Source organism: Cibotium barometz, chromosome 45, assembly GCF_041138505.1.
Source record: "Cibotium barometz isolate CiBa-2024 chromosome 45, ASM4113850v1, whole genome shotgun sequence".
Taxonomy (NCBI): Eukaryota; Viridiplantae; Streptophyta; class Polypodiopsida; order Cyatheales; family Cibotiaceae; genus Cibotium; species Cibotium barometz.
The window spans coordinates 1040955-1062211 of NC_141090.1; the positions used below are offsets into that span (position 1 = coordinate 1040955).

The 21257-nt window shown below is 45.9% G+C and overlaps 1 protein-coding gene across 6 annotated transcripts in view; it reads left to right on the forward strand.

Moving 5' to 3' along the window:
* The window catches only part of LOC147612302 (E3 SUMO-protein ligase SIZ1-like), a 62676-nt gene that overhangs the window by 25449 nt on the left and 15970 nt on the right, over window positions 1-21257 (forward strand). For 2 of the 6 annotated variants that reach the window (XM_086782910.1, XM_086782911.1), the window contains exons 5-7: window positions 2150-2315; window positions 2573-2700; window positions 2916-2990. In XM_086782910.1, the coding sequence (XP_086639036.1) occupies window positions 2150-2315; window positions 2573-2700; window positions 2916-2990 (369 nt within the window). Of the gene's footprint in view, window positions 1-2149; window positions 2316-2572; window positions 2809-2915; window positions 2991-21257 lie in introns of all 6 variants that reach the window. The other 4 variants (XM_086782915.1, XM_086782916.1, XM_086782913.1 and 1 more) reach the window with 2 other exon arrangements.

Consider the following 21257-nt stretch of genomic DNA (forward strand, 5'->3'; position numbering starts at 1 on the left):
TCTACATCAGCCCCTGCATCTACCTCAGCCCATGTTGCTGCAGCATCTACATCAGCAGATCTTGCTGTTCATTCCTCACATGATGAGGAATGGGCTTTCTGATTACTTCACCTTTCTTGTCTACCACTTTGACCACCGATGATGTAGGTCAAGGGGTTCTAGTGTCTTACTCATTATGCTTTTTGACCTCTCTCTTGTCCCTACCCAAGAGGCAGAGATTGCCCTTGAGGAGGGGATGTCTTCAAGGTCCATCTGTTTGTCTACAGTCAGTCTTCTGTCTATCTAGTCTTGTCTGTCTGTCTATCTGTTGTCTGTCTATCTATCTGAATGTGTCTTGTTTTAAGATCCATCTTGTCCCTATCCTTGTGGACCCATATGAGGATATCACTTGAGGAGGGGTGTCTTAGGATCTTTTGTCTCTCATGTCTTGTCTCTCAGTCTATCAGTCTTTATATCTGTCTTCTAGTATTGTCCATCTTGTCTTCTAGCCTGTCTCTCAATCCTTGTCTAGTCTCTCTGTCTTGGTCTTATCTTTTGTCATGTCATAGTCTTGTCTTTTTGGCTTCCTCCTAGTGTCCACTTAAGGAGGGTGTTGGAAATAAGTGCACACTAGGTGTACTATTTCTCTAGTCTAGTTTCAGTTGAGTCTTTGTGTCTTGAGTCTAGTGCCATGTGGCACCTCTACATTTATCCCATAAGTCAGTCTACTCAATCTTGTACTTCTCACCTATATATTGTAGGTGTCACATCAATGAAAGTATCAATCTTGTGTCTTGTCTACACTCATCTCAAGGTAACTCTTTGTCTTTCATTTGTTCTTGTTTCATTTCTAGTTTAAGAAAATGCTAAGTGGATTGATGTGGTCAAAAAGCACAAGGGAATGCTTGACAATAAAGTGGAGGTGATGAACGCACCCTCGAAGAAGAGGCTAAACGGCAAGCCAGAGCCATACATGTATGGGTTACAGGGTGGGGGGAGAAAGGTACTCCTCAAGAAGATGCTAAGACACTGAGTACAAAGATAGGAGCTGTCATGTGCATGATCAATGCCATGTACTTTCTCAGGGCTAATCCAGAAGGGGGCAGCCAGTAAAAGATGAGTAGAACTAGAATTTAGGAGCCTCAGGTGCAGAATCTGTGGTGGACTTGGAGCAGGGCATGGGGATCATGGAGGAGGATGCTGTCGGCTGGTTCGAGAGGGCTGTCGGCTGATTCCAGAGAGCCAAGGGGCTGGAGCGCATCAAGAAAGACAAGGTGGCTGATAAAGGGGCTTGCATTTTTGTATTTATGCCAAGGCTGCTGGCCAACTGCTGGTCGGCCAGCTCTCCAAAGGATCAAAGACCTATAAATAGGCACTCATGCTCATTGTTCTAGCCATTCAACCCTCTAGGGGTTTGGGTCAGTAGGAGTCCCATGGTGTTATTCACCTTTTATTCAAGGCAGCCTAGGGCTGTGTGTAAGAGTATCTTTTTGTACTATAGTAATATACTGAATTTCCAGCATATCTCTCTCTCTCTCTATATCTGCATTTTGCATCAGCATGTTGCCAGTAGTGTTTAGGGCTGAAAGAAGACTCCCACTTTATGCATGGTTCATGTAGTACATGTTCGGTAAGCTTAGTTTATTTTATTCCATGTCTTGATTTTGACATTTTTTTTAATTTACGTAACATATATAATACCTTATGGTTTCCTAGACACTTCGGGACTTTTGTAGATGTTAGTCTTTTTTTCTTCTTTTGGTATCAATATATTGTATATCACTCAAAATTTGGATTTTCTCTGCCGCTGTTTGGATAGGGAAACAAAAAACTTAGTGCTTCTTGCTGTGGTGAGGCCTGAACTATTTTGAGTGGAAAAGTGTGAAGGAGGGTAGAGATCTGTGATTTTCTCTGCTGCTGTTTGGATAGGGAAACAAAAAACTTAGTGCTCCTTGCTGTGGTGAAGCCTGAACTATTTTGAGTGGGAAAGTGTGAAGGAGAAGGTAGAGATCTGTTGTTGTAAGTCAGGGGGCAGATGCTTTTTTAAAGGTCTCTGTTGTTTTGGAAGTGAGACTGGAAACAGTTCCCAGTTTTAAATGCAGGAAAATCTTGTTCTATAAAGTGATTGCTTTTACATGTTTAGTGGTAACATGCGGTGTCCTATTGACAGAATGAGTCGATTCAGTACCCCTGACTTAGCGGCACTGGTTGGAAATGCCCCAGTTACCTCTAATAGTCTGGCGCGATCAAGTGAGCAAGATGAGGTGCCAAATGGTGGAGATTCCAAGGCCCGTTGCCCTTGTGGCAATCCAATGGATTCAGGTACCATGATACAGGTAAAATTTCTCTACTCTACTTGTCGCTTTCACAAGTTGCAACACGTGTGCGCGCATGTGCACCCGGGCTCATCATTTTCAATCTTCAACCAAAGTCATATTTGGGTTAAAAGTGTTTTGATATATAATTAGATTCGCAAGACTGTTGGTTTCATGTGTGTTAAGCATTTTAGAATATACCCATGAAGGCTACTAATACCAGCATCCAGGATATGTGACTCTTTGGTTGTAATGTTAAGTTTTGGGCTTGGTTGCAGTGTAAAGATCCCAATTGTTTGGTATGGCAGCATGTTAACTGTGTTATCATTCCAGAAGAGAAGGACATGAAACCTGAAATCCCTATGCAGTTTTTCTGTGAGATATGTCGTATTCAGCGTGGAGATCCGTGAGTGTTGCTTAATTTCATGAATATATTGGCTTTATCCCTATGCCTGCTAAAGAAACAGAATGATTGGTTGCTGACTGATAAGAACAACTGGCAAAAATTGATAACGTACAATCTGCTCTCTTACACTCTTTTTTATTCAGTTTTTTGAAAGGATCGTGACCATATATATTTGACCGATGTGCATTATTATAGAGTTGACTGTGTTGTTGCAGGTTTTGTGTCTCGATTGCTCATCCCTTGGTGCCAGCCAAAACGATTACCTCTGTTCTCTATGCTGCAGAGAGGGGGTGAGTTTCGCCATGGTTTGATCTAAGTGATTTTCAAGCATATGTGGAATTGGACTTGGTCCATATGCTGATGTATTGCTTTTGTTGTTTAATTTTCAAAACCTTGTGGTCTGGATGTGAACATAATTTCTCTTCAGTTTCCTGTCTCACAAGAAAGAAGCATGGATCACATGCTATTTTTTCATCAGTTCTGTTTTCTCTTCTTGCCCTACTTGTAAGCCCCAGGCTTGGGACAGAAATATAACGAGATGGCTGTGCCAAGTCCTTGCCTCAACAAGGTTGCTGTGTGCTTGTGCTTCTTCACGAGGCTACCCTTTCTAACCATGTTAGATGTCCACAAAAGCCTTTTTTTTTTCCCAAACAAAAGATACCAAAAATGCAGCTGAATCTGCCAAGTACATGAACCAGTCTAAATAATGGGGGAAAGAAAAACAACAGGGGACAGAGAGCTGCTCTTCCTCTGCTCTCGGAGGAAGGCTATCTCATACAATGGGGGGGAGGGTTGAACAACCAAACAGGAGGCTTTGGCATGCCAAGTAACCTTGTTGTCTCTTACCCTGAGGAAAGGACGGCTGCTCCAAATCCGCAGCAAGCCTTTCAGTGCTTTTCTCCCACTGGCAATGGAGGGTGCATATGATGTCCGTCCACATGCTCCTGATGGACTCAGCAGGTGGCGTGGTAGTCCCGTCCATGGCCTTGTTGCAGTGAGCATGCCAAATGTGCCATGCTGCTATGCTGCTGATGATCTCCCACCTATGATAGGGGCCTGTTGGCCTCCTCCCAGCTGGGGCTGCTGATAATGGGGCTGTAATGATACTGTGATAAGAGAGAAGGCTAGGTCCTGTCCTGTTAAGCTTCTAGCTTAATTAAACATTTTTCTTTTCCGGGGAAAATATCATTCTATTAGTTAACAAAAAACTAGGCTCGAAGGGCTAAATACAACCATGAAGGGCTAGATACAAACTCGCCTCCATGTACGGGGCGGGAATCAAAGAATCAAAAAGGGGTGGAGAAAGATGCACTTCTCCTCTGGCTGGCCGCTCTATGAGGAGAAGGCTATCTCATAAAGGGGGAGGGGGAGGGGGAGTGAATAACCACACAGGTGGTCTGTAATGCCAAGTGGGATCACCACCTCTATCTGTTAGAAAAGGGCCAGGCCGCCAAAGCCTCAAGAAAGCTTCCCGCCGCTTTCGCATGCGGTTAGAGCCACCCTGCAACTTCCCCCACTGACCGCTCAGGGTATGAATGATGTCGAGCCAAATGATCGTGATGGACTCCGTTGGCGGAGGGGGTGGGGAGGCGGGGAAGATGTAGATGGAAGCTGCTGTGAGAGATCCACCGGAGAGGGCGGGTGAGGAAGGAGGGGGGGAAGAGGCGCGTAGGCAGGAGGAGGTAGCGCAGTCGAGGAGGGGGGGGGGGAGAGTGCATAGACGAGAGGAGGGGGTACAGGCAAGCAATGGGCGAGAGCAGTCAGTAGCGAGAGGGGGACGTAAGCAGCAGAAGTCCACGGGGGGATGCTCACAGCTCCGATGCTTAATTAAACATTATTAAACATAATTAAAGATCTTAATACTTATATACTTGAGTAAACATGAGGCAAAGATGCTAGATATTCGGAGCTTAGAGTGTGTGAACACTCCCTATGAGAGTGTGTGTGTGTGTGAACACCCCTTAAAGGTGAATGTGTGCAAGTGTGTGTGAGGAAGTGCTTATAGCCACTTAAGTGTTTGTGTGTGTAAGCAGTGATGTCACTAGGTATAGCCAAGTGTGTCAAAACCCCACGGATCTCCTCGTGATTGTTCTTGGTACGCGACTCGAATCCTGCAAACAAACGAATAAACAAACAACAAGGGGGTGCAGCCCTGACTCACCTCCCAACCATGACAGCCGTGGGCGAACCCACAGTCTTGGCTGTCCCCACCGAGCCACGAGCTGAGCTAACTAGGATGACATACCGACCAATCTCCTCCTCGCGACGTCCCATACCGCCACGAAGCTGCCCTCGCGGGCCTCGAGATTGCTGCCGGCCTCGGCTGCATAAAGCAGGTGCACGTCTGCACTAGATCCAGGCTCCAAGACCATAGAGCTCTCACAAACTCGCGAGACTCTATATATCCCAATAACTAACCTTGGCCACCCTTTTATAGGCTCTTGGCCGATCATCGGGCGTCCACACTTGGATGCCCGCCCGTCCATACTTGGGTGCCCACCCGTTAGTTTATCCCTAACTCAGCTCGTCAATCAGCCTGCCTAGCTCCAAGCTTCCCCAAGCCTCGAAACTAGTCTTGCCTGCGTGTAGCACACGGTAGATACACACTCTGCACGTGACACCACCACGAAGCTGCCCTCGCAGGCCTCGAGATTGCTGCCGGCCTCGGCTGCATAAAGCAGGTGCACGTCTGCACTAGATCCAGGCTCCAAGACCATAGAGCTCTCACAAACTTGCGAGACTCTCTATATCCCAATAACTAACCTTGGCCACCCTTTTATAGGCTCTTGGCCGGTGATCGGGTGTCCACACTTGGGGGCCCGCTCGTCCATACTTGGGTGCCCGCCCGTTAGTTTATCCCCAACTCAGCTCGTCAATCAGCCTGCCTAGCTACAAGCTTCCCCAAGCCTCGAAACTAGTCTTGCGTGCGTGTAGCACACGGTAGATACACACTGTGCACATGACAAAGTGTCACTACCCCAATGAGTAGAGTGTTGAGAAAGATATGGCATTTTGCCTATAAAAGTATTGTACCTTGTAGTAAACTTCAAATCAATCAATACAAGCATCACATTGTACTGTGCAATCATCTGATTTCAGCTTGGAACTTCACACACTTCCTCTCTCTTCTACAGATACACCATGGAGATCCATCATCCTCCATAGCTCTCCTCTATCAACCCTAAAACACCACAAATGGTATCAAAGCAGTGTCCGTCGCCTGAAGGCGCCCTTGCCGTCAGCTTTTTCAGGTGGCACTAGTGCTGGGCGCACCACCTCAGCCTATCCCCCTGGTGGCGCCGCCATCTTTGCCGACTTTTCCAGGTGGTGCGAGTGTCTAGAGGACCACAACCGCAGGCATTTTCGTTGTTCTCTACCACTCCTCTGCAACGTTGCCACTCGCTGCCACCTGGCTGGCCGTCTCCTTTGGCCCGTGTTGCTGCTGCTGCACCGAGATGAGACACTAGCTCTTCTCCTCTGCCTTGTCTGCTCCACTCGTCTCCTGTTGTTGCCCCTTCTATTGCTGATGCTGAGGCCACCGCCAGTGCTTTGAGCTGAGCCACCTCCTATTGCACTCTTCGCTGCCTTCTCTCTGCCTACTCGGTGTTTCCTCCTCTATAGCTTGACTTCAGTCCCCATTAATTACTTTCCTTCTTAGCCTCTACATATACCATGGATCCTAATAAAAGCAATGTTGTTTTCGAAAAGTTCTTGGGACCTAACTTCTCTACCTGGCAAAAAAAGATTCGTCTAGTTCTCATGTGTGATGGTGTTTGGAACATGGTCAACAGCACCGAAGAAAAACCTGAAAGCATTCAAGGTGCGGTTTGGCAAGACCGAAATGATAAGGCACTGGCACAGATTGTTGGCCTTGGTCTTGTAGATAGTCTGATTCATCGTGTGGACAAGACTGCAAAAGAGGTACAGGACAAGCTTGAAAACATGTTTGGCAATAGAATTAACAATTCCAAGGTTTTTCTCATGCAAAGGTTCTTTTGCTAAAAAATGAGTGAAACTATTAATCTGGGAGAACACTTAAACAATTTGGACTCTCTCATTCAACAATTAGCTAGCCTAAATGCCGAGCCAGATGAAGACGACAAGAAAGGTGTCCTCTTGTCCAGCATTGAAGATTTGACAAAATATGCTGACATCCTAACCTATCTTAGGATGAATAGATAAGACTTTTTTTGATGACATGATTGCAGCTTTGATAGATGAAGATCATTGTCTAAAAGAACGACAAGACATAGCATTTGACCTTGACAAAACCATGTGCATAAAAGGAAAAGGCAAAAGGGCTATCAAATGTAACTTCTGCAAGAAGCTCGGACACACAAAAGACCAATGCTTCAAGAAGATGGCTAAGGTACAAAAAAAGGTGCCTGCAAACTTAGTGGTAGAAGAAGAAGAAGAGGAAGCAAAGGCATCCACAACAGTGGAGCATGCAGCTACTAGTGTGATGGACAATCTCTCTCTTAAAGAGGAAGATTTTGATTGGATTTTTTAGTTTCTCTACTTTGTAAGAGTCAAAGGGTTTTGTGCTTGGGGTGTCCCCCAAAATATGATAAATAATCTTGTGTGTGGTTTTTGTAAGCCTTATTTTTATAAAAGGCTCCTCGTTCTCTCATCCCTACTTAGAAACAGGGGGGTTTTTGCTTTGTTGTGCTGATGTATGTTGTTTTTTGTCTCTCTAAGCAAGATATGACTTTTGAGTCTTTCGCATTGAGCCATGCTACATGAACCTCTAAGCCATGCTTATTAGCCTCTCAACCATGTTCATGAGCTTCTGAGCGAGTTGTGGGGAACATATCGTGTTTTCTAACTAGGAGGGACTATTGAAAGCCATCCTAGCATCTCCACCTTCACTCCATAGGGGGGTTTGTTGGATATATGGAGCTTCATGTGTGAACACTCCCTATATGAGTGTGTGCGTGTGTGTGTGCGAACACATCTTAAAGGTGAATGTGTGCAAGTGTGTGTGAACAAGGACTTATAGCCACTTAAGTGTTTGTGTGTGTAAGCGGTGATGTCACTAGGTATAGCCAAGTGTCACTACCCTAGTGAGTAGAGTGTTGAGAAAGATATGGCATTTTGCCTATAAAAGCATTGTACCTTGGAAACTTCAAATCAATTAATACAAGCATCACATTGTACTATGTAATCATCTTATTTTAGCTTGTTACTTCAGACACTCCCTCTCTCTTTTGCACATACACCGTGGAGGTCCATCGTCCTCTATAGCTCTCCTCTGTTAAGCCTAAAACACCACAAAAGAGCAGAAAGCTGTGTTTTTTGCATTGAGACACATGGCCTTTTTAAATAGGGCCTGGAAAGTTACAAATGAACAGGCACATGCCTGACGAAAAGGTGTGACTCTTGAATGAATAGTTATGTTTTTTGAATGAGACATGTCCCATGTGTGACAAGGTACATTCCTTCACTGGTGTTCTTACAATTAATGAGGGATTAATGAAAGATTAAGAGAGAGAGAGAGAGTCACAATCATGACATTCCCTCTCACTTGAAAAAAGACTCCGGCTAAAGAAGTGACTTCTAACGTTGAAAAGTTTTGGAATTATTGGTGATTGTTGTTGAAGATCTTTATCATTTTTGCATGTCGAAGGCGAGTTCTTTGTCATTAGACCATTTATGCTTGTGGTGAAGCTTACACTGAGAAATATTTCTCTATTGTCTTGTCGCCATGCTTTAAATGCTAAATCTCAAGTTGTGTGGTATCTTTCTTTAATGTCTTCATCTTTATTGGCTTCCAAATGTTGGGCTTGAAGTTGACTTGGTTATGTTGCGGTGTAGAAGAATCTGGAGGTTCAAGCAGAAATTCTCTCGATGATACCTGAATAGTATTTGCTGAAGTGTTTGGCTTGAGAGTAGTGAAGTACTCATCCAAGTTTTTTGAAGAATGTGTGAAATTCTCTACAAATGTTGAAAACATTATCTTCTTGCTTGGTGTCAACTGTCTCATTCTATGTGGGTAAGGTTGCCTTATATCCACTTTGGTAGTCTCAGCATGTTAAAATAAGTCCACCGTTGGTGACTCATCATCCCTCTTGAGTAGTACTACAGGCCCGGAAAGAGGAGCATTCTATCGCGATGGTCGTGTCATCATCGATGGCAAGGCCACCGATTAGCGCTAGGCGGCCTATGGAACATCGGCTTTGGAGGATCCAGATTCACAGACACACATAGCAGTTTGGAACTGCAATGGAGCACTTTGGACACATCCTGGGAGGATGGAGGAGGTCATGGAGGGACGGGACATCATACTACTTACAAGGACACACCAGAGCCCAGAGAGGGGGCTACCCAAAGTAGAGGGTTATCAATGGGAGTCTACACACAGGGGGACCACACGGCAAAGCACATCAAGAGGATCTAGAGGTATAGTGGTACTCTTCAGGCGAGAGCTACATGGGCGCCTACGGGTGGTAGTGTTAGCACATTCATCCCCAGATTCTGCTCTTTTATGGTGCCCATTTGGTCCCCTTTTGCATGGCCCTTGCTTGTGGGCTGGCCACCCCTTTTTTACTATTTTTCTAGGATTTTTCCCAGCCTTTCTGGCATTTACCAGTCGGCCATGTCCATTAGCTCCAGTCGGCCTGTTTATCATCTCCAGTCGGCCAGCATTCCCTCACTATAAATAGTGGGTGCTGGCCTCTCTTGTTTCATTCAGTCTTGTACATATTTTGCTCTCTCACTTATGAGACTATCAGAGTCTCTTGCTTGGGACTGTTTTGCTTCAGTATATTCAGCATAGTTTGCTCCATATCTCTCTCTCTCTCTTGCACTCTCTGTTCAGCACATTCTAGTGCCACTCTGCTTCCGCTTTGTGCGCTCTTTCATGGTATCATCGCTCCCAGTTTCGCAACCTCTTTGCTGCCCCTGATTCAGCCCTGTTTTCTACACCTTCTCCTCTGCGTTTTTCTTCCAGATCCATAGCCTTTGCTGCTGCGTTTTCTGGACAGCACCCTGCTGGTCGCTTTTCCTTCAGATTGGCTTCATCAAACCAGCTATCAGGTACTTGTTGACCAGCGTTTTCTTTCCCACTTGGAGATTGGACAATAGGCGGCCTGTTTTCTACAGGACAGCAGCCTTTCTTTGCTGCGTTTTCTTCTCTAGTGGCCCTTTCCCTTTGCAGAGGGGGCTTGTGGTGTTGCAAGCTTTGGTGGCACTCTTGGTACTTGTGGAGGACACTTCTTCTTCAAAGTTTGTGCATTTTTTTTTTGAGATTGAGCCCAAGCTTTTGTGATGGTTGCACCGACTTCTCTTCATATGTTTGCTGAGTCTGCCAAGTTGGATGGTTCCAACTACACCCTATGGAAGGTGAAGGTGAAATCGGCCTTGCGTAGCATGGATCTCTGGGATTGGCTTGTTACACCGGCCAATGCCACCCCTCCCACCCTTGCTTCCGGTGGTGCGACTCAGGCACATATTGATATTTGGCAGTCGAATGATCGACGCGTTTTCTCCTTCCTGATGTTGAACTGTCAGGATGCTGTTCTCTCTCATGTGCGTACAGCAGATGCTGCACATGAAGTTTGGAAGGCTTTTGCAGATCTCTATGAGATTAAGTCTCCGGGTCAGATTTTGGCGTTGGAAAAGCAACTTATGAACTTATCAGTTTCTCAATTCCATCTTTATCTGCTTTCATCTCGAAGATGAAAGATCTCCGGGACGAGCTTGTTGTTTGTGGCAAGGACATCTCCACAGAGAATATGGCTATTCGGCTGCTCTCCAAACTTCCAGAGAGGTTTGATGCATACTTTCAGTCTTTGGTTTCTTCTCCTCGTCTTGTTCCAATTACTTGGGAGGAAGTTCTCCCCTCCATTATGCAGATTGAGTCCCGCTTTGAGGAGTGGACTGGCACTTTTGGTGGCCTTGATGGAGCTTTGGCAGCACGAGATAAAGGAAAGACTCAACAAAAGAAAGGAAAAGGGGGTTCTGACAAGAACTCCAAGGACTCCGACAAGGATAAAGACAACAAATCTTCAAAGAATAAGGACATTGAATGTCATTATTGTGGCAAGAAGGGTCACAAGTATATTCCAGATTTGGCTTTTAACCTTTTGTCAGTGAGTGCTCTTACAGCTCAGGGTGCGGAGGTGATCTTTTCTCGTTATGAGATTACCATTCGTGATAAGGCGACTGGTAGCATCTTGGCTCAGGGAGTCCAAGATAGTGGTCTCTACAAGCCGACTGCTTTGCTTTCTTCTGGTGCTTCTTCTGCTCTTTGGCATGCTCGGTTTGGCCATTTGAGCTATCAGCTTCTGCAACGAGCTTTGAAGGATGGATTGGTTGAGGGATTACCGACCATCAAGGCTCCGTCTTCTGCTTGTTCCTCTTGTTTACAGGAGAATCAACACCGAGCTACCTTTCCGAAGGATGCGACCACACAGATCTTTGACATCACTTGCTCTCATTCATGCAGACTTATGTGGTCCTATGAGTACCGCGTCTTTGAGTAAGGCGTTGTACATGCTCGTGATGGTGGATGATTTTACCAGATATACTTGGGTTTTCTTTCTGAAGATCAAGGATGAGACTTTTCATCACTTCTGTGATTGGAAAGCTGAGGTGGAAAAAGAGACCGGTCACTCGGTCAAGGCTCTCAGGACCGATGGAGGGGGTAAGTTCACATCCCAGGAGTTTCAGCAATATTGCAAGACACATGGCATTCGGAGACAGCTTACTACGTCATATACTCCATCACAGAATGGAGTTGCCAAGAGGAAGAATAGGACCATTATGGAGATGGCCCGTGCTATGCTTGAGCATTTGTCATGACCCTGTGAAAGTGGAACAGCACAAGTGTGGGTATGGTGGTTGGTGAGCAAGATAAATATTAAATGATTCATATTTGGGGTGCCCGGACAAATAGAAATATGGTGGACATCCTCAAGTGTGAAGGGGGACCAAGGACATTAATATTTTTAATGTTTTAACCTTGGGTGGCCCCTAGGCATAAGTGACCCTTAGTAAGTTGATAAACTTTAGAAAGGGGCACTAGGATATTTTTGGGGAAAGGGGCAACTCCACTTTGGGAGTTACACGCCTCTCTCCTCTCTCTTCTCTCTCTCTCTTGCTTTTGGAGGAGTGCAAGTTACCTGCGTGGAGGAGAAGAGAATCTCTGTCAACTGGCTGCATAGAAGTGGGCTGCTGGTTTTTTGCTGCGTATAGAACAGACCGTGCAGAACAGGCCGTACAGACCACGTGGCTGCAGGCCGTACAGACCTGGTGACTACGGGACCGTGCAGAGCAGGTGACTGGAGTCCTATTGGCGGCTGGTTCAGGCAGCGTTGGCAGGTATGGACAGCACGTACAGTCCATACTGTTGGTACTGGCGGCAGCTGCTGTACGACAGTAGGTACAGGCTGCTGTGCACCGACTGGTTCAGGCGGCGCAGGTGACCAGGGTACGGACAGCAGGCGGCTACAGGTCCAGGCGACTGCAAGTACAGTCCTGTACGGACTGGTACAGTCGGGTACTACAAACATGTACGGACAGGTACAGGCGGCTTCAGTACTGTTCAGTCCTGAACAGTTGCAGGCGGTGCATCTTCAGCTGCAGGCGGTGCTTTATCAAAGTATAGTTGGTGCATCAGTCAGGCGGCTGCAGAGAGAAAAGTACAGACAGTCTATTGCAAGTACAGATTGGTACGATCAGTCCCTCTGCCACGCATTGAAATTGGTAAGCTCTGAACTTGTCAATCTTTCTTTCTTTCCACTGGCTTGTGTCTGCTGCAGAGTTGTTTCATCTGGCCCCTTGTGAGAGGAGGGGTATGGTAGTTTGAAGGGTGGAAACAGAGATTGGACAGTGGATGTGTATTTGAACTGAGTTGAAACCATGTTCATGGAACAGCCAGATGTATGCTCAAGGCTGCCCTGCTGAATTGTCTTGGTTGACTAGAGGGAAGCACAGTGTGTTGCTTTTGTGGGACACAGATCTGTGCGTGAATCCTCTGTGCTAAGAGGTCTTGAGGGCTGCCAGATTGGACATGTAGGTTTACTCTCCTGGATTGGCTTTGTTGTAATCAGTTATACATTTCATTGAATTTGAATAAAGAAATATCGAAAGGGGCGCCAAGCTTTGGGGCCAACAGGTGTCGATTTCCTTTCAGTTTTGGAGCATTCTAGCTCTTGTTAATTTTGTTATTTATTGGACTACAATTGGAAGGGTGACTGCCAGTCTACCGCACTTTGGTTTCTACCAGAGGCCGGTTTCAAGGTTCCGTTGCCGGGACCCATCATCAAATTTCTTAAGGGGGTGAGCTCGTGGTTGACTCGAGGAAAGTCATTGCTGAAAAATTCAGCAACATGTGAGACACAAGACGAATATTTTTATAATGAAGAGGAAGAGCAAGAGACCTCTCTTGAGAGAAATGAATATGAGGATATTCTTGCAGGAGAACAGGCTGCAGATGATGCACAATATGAGGATGTAACACAACCAGAAGATATGCCTAGTAAAGAGGAAGATGATGCTCAGTTTAAAAATCGTTTGGTAGGTGTAATGGATGTGTTTATGCAGCTCACTCAAAGTGAGAAGTTTGTTGAATTATTGAGATCCCGTTCTGAGCCTGAAAAGAAGAAGAAGAAAGTGCGTTCTAAGAACCCACCTCAGGGCAATAGTGGTGCCTTCCCACAGGATCCATCTTTTGGACAGTTTCCGAACATGCAACATACTTTTGGTGCCAACTCACAGAGTTCCTTTTTCGGACAGCCATCCATTCCACAACAGTCTATGCATCCAGGTTATTTTGGTGGTGGCTCTGTGTTCCAATCCATGACTGGGGGTTATCCTCAGGGAGGCATGGGTATTCCAGGGACTTTTGGAGCTAATTTTCAGCCTGGTATGCAAGGGAATATGTATGGTGGTATGCAGTCCGGTATGCAAGGAAACATGTTTGGGGGCATGCAACCTGGATACATACAATAGGAAGATTACTTTGACTCATAGAGGGAAAGAACATGTTTTGGATGTAAAGCTTAAAGGGGAATCTGTTCCTATTGTATCAGCTTCGGCAATTTCATCAGTAATGAAAAAGCATCTTTTCGCGTACTTGATTTTTGTAAAGGATGCAATAGATGATGAGTCTAAGTCTAAATTGTCTACGTTAGATAAGGACAGGACTGATTTCTTATGTGAGTTCCAAGATTGTTTTTCCGAGTCATTGCGAGGAGAACTTTCTCCGGAAAGGCCAGAAGATCATGCCATTGATCTAATTCCGGGTAGTACTCCACCAAATAGATCGCCGTACCGTGTTAGTGCAGCCCAACAAGAAGAAATTATGAGTCAAGTGCAGGAATTGTTGAATAAAGGGTTGATCCAGCCTAGCTCATCACCCTTTTGCTCACCTGTACTCTTAGTGCAAAAGAAAGATGGTTCTTGGCGTATGTGTATTGATTACAGGGCGCTGAACAAGAATACCATCAAGAATCGATTCCCTATTCCGAGGATCGATGACATTTTGGACCGCTTACAGGGCTCCACAGTCTTTAGTCGGATAGACTTGAAAAGCGGGTATCATCAGATATGTATTAGACCCGAGGATGTGCATAAGACAGCATTTCGAACCACTTTTGGGTTATATGAGTTCTTGGTTATGTCCTTTGGTTTGACAAATGCACTTGCCACATTTAACAGAATGATGGACAGGATTTTCCGGCCTCATATAGTGTTTGTGGGCACATTCTTTGATGATATTATTGTGCATTCACACACTGAGGAGGAGCTTAGAAGGCATTTGGCCATTGTGTTTGACGAACTCCGGAAGTATAGGCTGGTCATTAATGGCAAGAAGAGTGAGTTCTTCTTGCAAGAGATACACTTCTTGGGGCATATTGTGTCTAAGCATGGAGTCCATATGGATCCATCGAAGGTGGAAGCAATTCTTAATTGGCCAGATTTGAGCACCGTGCATGATGTACGCAGCTTTTTGGGATTGTGTTCCTATTACAGGCGGTACATACGGTATTTTGTTGAAATTGCTTCGCCCCTTCATGCTTTAACAAAGAAGGCAACTCCATTTAGATGGACTGATCAGGAAATTACAGCCTTTAGAAAGCTTAAAGAAAAGCTTACTTCGGATCCAGTATTGGTATTATCGGACCTCCGAAAGGCTTTTGTTGTCCAGTGTGATGCATGTGGAAATAGCATTTGGGCAGTTCTCATGCAGGAAGGACATGTGATAGCCTATGAGAGTCGAATATTGTAGAATGCCGAGAAGCATTTACAGGTTTATGAGAAAGAGACGTTGGCTATAATTCATGCTCTTTCTACATGGAAACACTATTTGCTTGGGGCTGATTTCAATGTGCAGACAGATCATCAGACCTTGTGTTATTTCCTCACGCAAACTAAGCTTTTTGAGAAGCATATGCGATGGGCAAACTTTTTGTCTATGTTCCACTTCCAGATTGTGCATGTGGAAGGCAAAAAGAATGTTATGGCAGATGCTTTGTCACGCAAGTCACAGGTCTTAGCAGTTTCACTTGCTTATCATCATGAGCTTGATGAGATGAAAGAGCAGTATGCCCATGATGAGGACTTTGGAAGGTTGTATGATCAGATGTCTGACGGTTAGCGGCATGATCATTATGCTCTCAGAGATGGGTTTTTATTGATGCATGGTAGATTGTGTGTTACCAGGCAATTACGACTCAAGGTTATGATTGAAAGTCATGCTCCACCGTATGCAGGTCATAGAGGTATTGACGCCACGGTAAAAGCAGTTGAGACTTTCTTTTATTGGCCAACCTTGAGAAGAGATGTTGATGCTTTTGTTAGGCAATGCATCGTTTGTCAGAAGGTGAAGTTTGACCGTCAAAAGACACCAGGGTTACTTCAGCCTTTACCTATTCTAGATAGACCATGGGAGAGCATTGCCATAGATTTTATATTTGATCTTCCACGGACACAAACGGGCAATGATGGCATTTGGACTATCATATGCAGGTTCAGTAAGCAGGCTCATTTCATTCCCGTGCGTAAGACGATCAAAGTTGATCATATGGTGAAGTTGTTCATGGCGAACATCTTCAAGTATCATGGCTTGCCTTCGTCTATCATTAGTGACCGTGATCCACGGATGACGAGTTTATTCTGGAGAGGATTGTTTGACAACATGGGTACAACTCTCAAGTTTTCATCTTCATTTCATCCACAAACAGATGGTCAATCGGAAGAGGCTGATTCTACAGTGTTAGATCTTCTTAAGTGTGATGTGTCAGGGCACAAGCAACAATGGAAAAAGTATCTTCCTTTGGTGGAGTTTGCATATAATAACACCGTCCATACCTCGACGGGCAAGGCGCCTTTTGAGATTGTGGAAGGAGGGAAAAAGGTACCACCTATTTTGCACACAAAGGATAAGATCTTTGAGGCTGATCAGTATGTGGAGAATATGGATGAAGCTTATCGGAGAGTTAAGTTGGCACTCCAGAAAACTCAGCAAAAGCAAAAGAAAGCAGCAAACCGTAACAGACGTGCATTAGAGTTTGCATTGGGTGATTGGGTTCTTTTGCGATTTGAAAAAGCTAGGCCCAAGAAGATGAAGGGTAAAGAGCACTTTTTCCCTAAGTTGAGCATACACTATTATGGACCTTTTCAGGTATTGGAAAAGATTGGTGAGGTGGCCTATCACTTGAAGCTACCAGATCACTGGAAGATTCACAATGCATTTCATGTGAGTCTACTTAGACCTTTCCGTGGGGATGTGCCTGAGGATGTATCAGATGAGGCTTTCTTGTGAAGTTTAAGAACTATTCACCGATGGATGCGAAGTGGATGGAGGAAGGTGACTTAACAGATTCACCTCAGGTTTTGCAGCTTAATCTCGATGCCTTTGAGTTGGAGCCGACTCTTGTTACGGCTCATTCAGGTTCAGAGCATGGGTTTGGAGCATTGCCTGATGCTCAAGAGGGGGGTAGCACCTCCACTCCCTTGATACAGACAGGCTCAGATGACATCTGGAGGTCGCTTGGTGCAGCTTTTGTCTCACCCGAAGGTATTGATGGCTGACAGTACATCTGTTTATGGGACTTCTATGATATATGTGTATTAGTCACATTGGATGTTGTGGTTGTGTATGGTTCACAGTGGTATACAACTTGGACTATTACTACACCATTGGTTTGCAGTGAATGTTGTTAAATATGCATGGCTCAGAGAGATTGGGACGCTGATCTTGCCATATTGTACATTTCACTTTGGATATTTTGCTGTATCACCAGATTGCAATCGAGGACGATTGCCATTTTTCAAGAGGGGGGTATGTCATGACCCTGTGAAAGTGGAACAACACGAGTGTGGGCATGGTGGTTGGTGAGCAAGATAAATATTAAATGATTCATATTTGGGGTGCCCGGACAAATAGAAATATGGTGGACATCCTCAAGTGTGAAGGGGGACCAAGGACATTAATATTTTTAATGTTTTAACCTTGGGTGGCCCCTAGGCATAAGTGACCCTTAGTAAGTTGATAAACTTTAGAAAGGGGCACTAGGATATTTTTGGGGAAAGGGGCAACTCTACTTTGGGAGTTACACGCCTCTCTCTTCTCTCCTCTCTCTCTCTCTCTCTCTCTCTTGCTTTTGGAGGAGTCGTGCAAGCTACCTGCGTGGAGGAGAAGAGAATATCTGTCGACTGGCTGCATAGAAGTGGGCTGCTGGGTTTTTGCTGCGTATAGAACAGACCGTGCAGAACAGGCCGTACAGACCACGTGGCTGCAGGCCGTACAGACCTGGTGACTACGGGACCGTGCAGAGCAGGTGACTGCAGTCCTATTGGCGGCTGGTTCAGGCAGCGTTGGCAGGTACAGACAGCAGGTACAGTCCGTACTATTGGTACTGGCGGCAGCTGCTGTACGACAGCAGGTACAGGTTGCTGTGCACCGACTAGTTCAGGCGGCGCAGGTGACCAGGGTACGGACAGTAGGTGGCTACAGGTCCAGGCGACTGCAAGTACAGTCCTGTACGGACTGGTACAGCCGGGTACTACAAACCTATACGGACGGGTACAGGTGGCTTTAGTACTGTTCAGTCCTGAACAGTACTGAACAGTTGCAGGCGGTGCATCTTCAGCTGAACAGTTGCAGGTGGTGCATCTTCAGCTGCAGGCGCTTTATCAAAGTCCTGAACAGTTGCAGGCGGTGCATCTTCAGCTGCAGGCGGTTTATCAAAGTATAGTTGGTGCATCAGTCAGGCGGCTGCAGAGATTAAAGTACAGACAGTCTGTTGCAAGTACAGACTGGTACGATCAGTCGCTCTGGTGCAGATCCATGCATTGAAATTGGTAAGCTCTGAACTTGTCAATCTTTCTTTCTTTCCACTGGCTTGTGTCTGCTGCAGAGTTGTTTCATCTGGCCCCTTGTGAGAGGAGGGGTATGGCAGTTTGAAGGGTGGAAATAGAGATTGGACAGTGGATGTGTATTTGAACTGAGTTGAAACCATGTTCATGGAACAGCCAAATGTATGCTCAAGGCTGCCCTGCTGAATTGTTTTGGTTGACTAGAGGGAAGCACAGTGTGTTGCTTTTGTGGGACATAGATCTGTGCGTGAATCCTCTGTGCTAAGAGGTCTTGAGGGCTGCCAGATTGGACATGCAGGTTTACTCTCCTGGACTGGCTTTGTTGTAATCAGTTATACATTTCATTGAATTTGAATAAAGAAATACCGAAAGGGGCGCCAAGCTTTGGGGCCAACAGGTGTCGATTTCCTTTCAGTTTTGGAGCATTCTAGCTCCTGTTAATTTTGTTATTTATTGGACTACAATTGGAAGGGTGACTGCCAGTCTACCGCACTTTGGTTTCTGCCAGAGACCGGTTTTAGCATTCTTCATTACCTTGACGTTTTTGGGTTGAGACGGCTTCCACTGCTCTCTACATTCAGAATAGGTCTCCTACTGCTGCTCTTCCCGACAAAACTCCATATGAGGCTTTCCATGGTGACAAGCCCTCCGTTGTTCATTTCCGGATATTTGGGTGTACGGCGTATGTTCATGTGCCTAAGGAGCACCGCTCCAAGTTGGACTCGAAGTCTCAGCGCATGACTTTTCTCGGATACAGCACTGTGTCCAAGGCATATCGTCTTTATGATCCTCAGGCCGGTAAAGTTGTTGTGAGCTGTGATGTGGTGTTCGACGAGACTCCTACATCTTCAGAGCGGGGTGGTGAGCTTCTTCTTCCTGCATCTCCTTCTCCTCCTCCTCCTGCTCCCGCTGTTTCTGTAACACCTCCAGCTGAGGATACTCAGTCAGATGATGATGACCCTGCTCCTCCTCCGGCGAGTTCGAGCAGATCTGTACCTGGTTGGTATTATCATACAATTCGTGGTTCTGGGTTACATGAGCTTCCTTCTACTCCTCCGCCTGCTTCTCTTCGGCGTTCTTCCAGAGCTACAGGGAAACAAATTCATGAGGGCAACATGTTTGTTAATTATGCTCTTATGTCTACAATTATTAATGGTTCTTCTGATCCTACTTCTGTAGACGAGGCTCTTTCACATGAGCCTTGGCATCATGCTATGCAGGCAGAGCTGGATGCTATCGAACCGAATGGCACTTGGATTTTGGTGCCTCGGCCTCTGCAGCGTAAGGTGATTGGTGTGCGTTGGATTTTCAAATCAAAGTTCCGAGCTGATGGCAGCTTGGACAAGCACAAGGCGAGGTTGGTTGCCAAGGTTTATGCTCAGCGCAGTGGTGTCGACTTCGATGAGACCTTCGCTTCGACGGCCCGGATGACTACCATTCGCACCGTTCTTACACTTGCAGGACATCATAGATGGCCTGTTTTCCAGATGGATGTCAAGTCGGCTTTCTTGAATGGAGAGCTTACACAGGAGGGTTATATTGATCAGTCGCCAGGATTTGTTGTTTCGGGCAAACAGGATCATGTGTACCGGCTGAAGAAGGCTTTATATGGTCTAAAGCAGGCTCCGCGGGCTTGGTACTAGTGGATTGATGAGTTCTTTCAGAAGCTCGGCCTGTGCCGTTCTCATGCAGATTCGAACCTTTATATCCTCCTTGAGAGGGGGTTGATTGTTATCATTGTGGTCTATGTTGATGACCTCATCTTTACAGGTTCTTATTCTGTGCGGATCCGTTCTGTTATGGATGCTTTGGAGATAGAGTTTGAGATGACGGATCTTGGCCTCTTGCATTATTTTCTTGGCTTTGAGATCCTATGGATATTGGTGAGATGCTTTCTTTACTTGATGCTTCTCCAGGGACTAATCAGGGACAGTACCGGGTTCTCGTTGGTTGTTTGGTATGGTTGACCTACTCCCAATTGGACATATGCTTCGCAGCCAGTTTATTGAGTTCCTTCTCATCCAAACCCCGTCAGCAGCATTGGCGGTGTGCTCTCAGAGTTCTTCGGTACTTGCGTGGCACTCTGGATTTTGGCATCTTTTATGGCCAAGGACGCACTCTTGTTGGATGGTTTGACTCAGACTGGGCTGGAGATCCAGATACACGGCGTTTGACCATTGGTTGTGTTTTTTCACTTGGGTCTGGAGCCATTTCTTGGAGCAGTAAAAAGCAGCCTAATGTGGTGCTTTCCTCTACCGAGGCGGAGTACCGTGCAATTTATTATGCTGCATGTGAGGCGATATGGTTGCGGATATTATCGGAGCAGCTCGGCTGTCCTCCTACCGGATCTACTCTTCTTTGGTGTGACAATCAGAGTTGCATCGCCATCGCCAAGAACCCTGTGTTTCATGGTCGTACGAAACACATTGAGATTCAATATCACTATGTTCGTGAACGGGTTCTTGCTGGAGATTTGCGTTTGGAGTATTGTCCTTCCGCGGAGAATGCTGCAGATTTGTTCACCAAGCCGGTTTCTCAGGCTTCCTTGGCTCCTCATCTTCGGATTCTCGGAGTTTGTTCAGCATCTGGTGCTGAGAGGGGGTGTTAGCACATTCATCCCTAGATTTTGCTCTTTTATGGTGCCCATTTGGTTCCCTTTTGCATGGCCCTTGCTTGTGGGCTGGCCACCCCTTTTTTACTATTTTTCTGGGATTTTTCCCAGCCTTTCTGGCATTTATCAATTGGCCATGTCCATCAGCTCCAATCGGCCTGTTTATCATCTCCAGTCGGCCAGCATTCCCTCACTATAAATAGTGGTTGCTGGCCTCTCTTGTTTCATTCAATCTTGTACATATTTTGCTCCCTCACTTATGAGACTATCTGTGTCTCTTGCTTGGGACTGTTTTGCTTCAGTATATTCAGCATAGTTTGCTCCATCTCTCTCTCTCTCTCTCTCTTGCACTCTCTGTTCAGCACATTCTAGTGCCACTCTGCTTCCGCTCTGTGCACTCTTTCAGGTAGCACGTGACCAGGAGGCTAGATACATGTGGATCAGACTGCAGCTCTCGGCAAACAGGGTGTTATACATTGATCTATGCTAGAGGATCGAGATATGCCATGACAGCAGAGGAGGAGAGTAGAGAGGAGGAGGAGGACACCCGGCCATTAGGGGAGTCACCATATGCAGCCCTTTCAGATGAGATCATACACTACTCCAACCTGGGGGAAGTCCT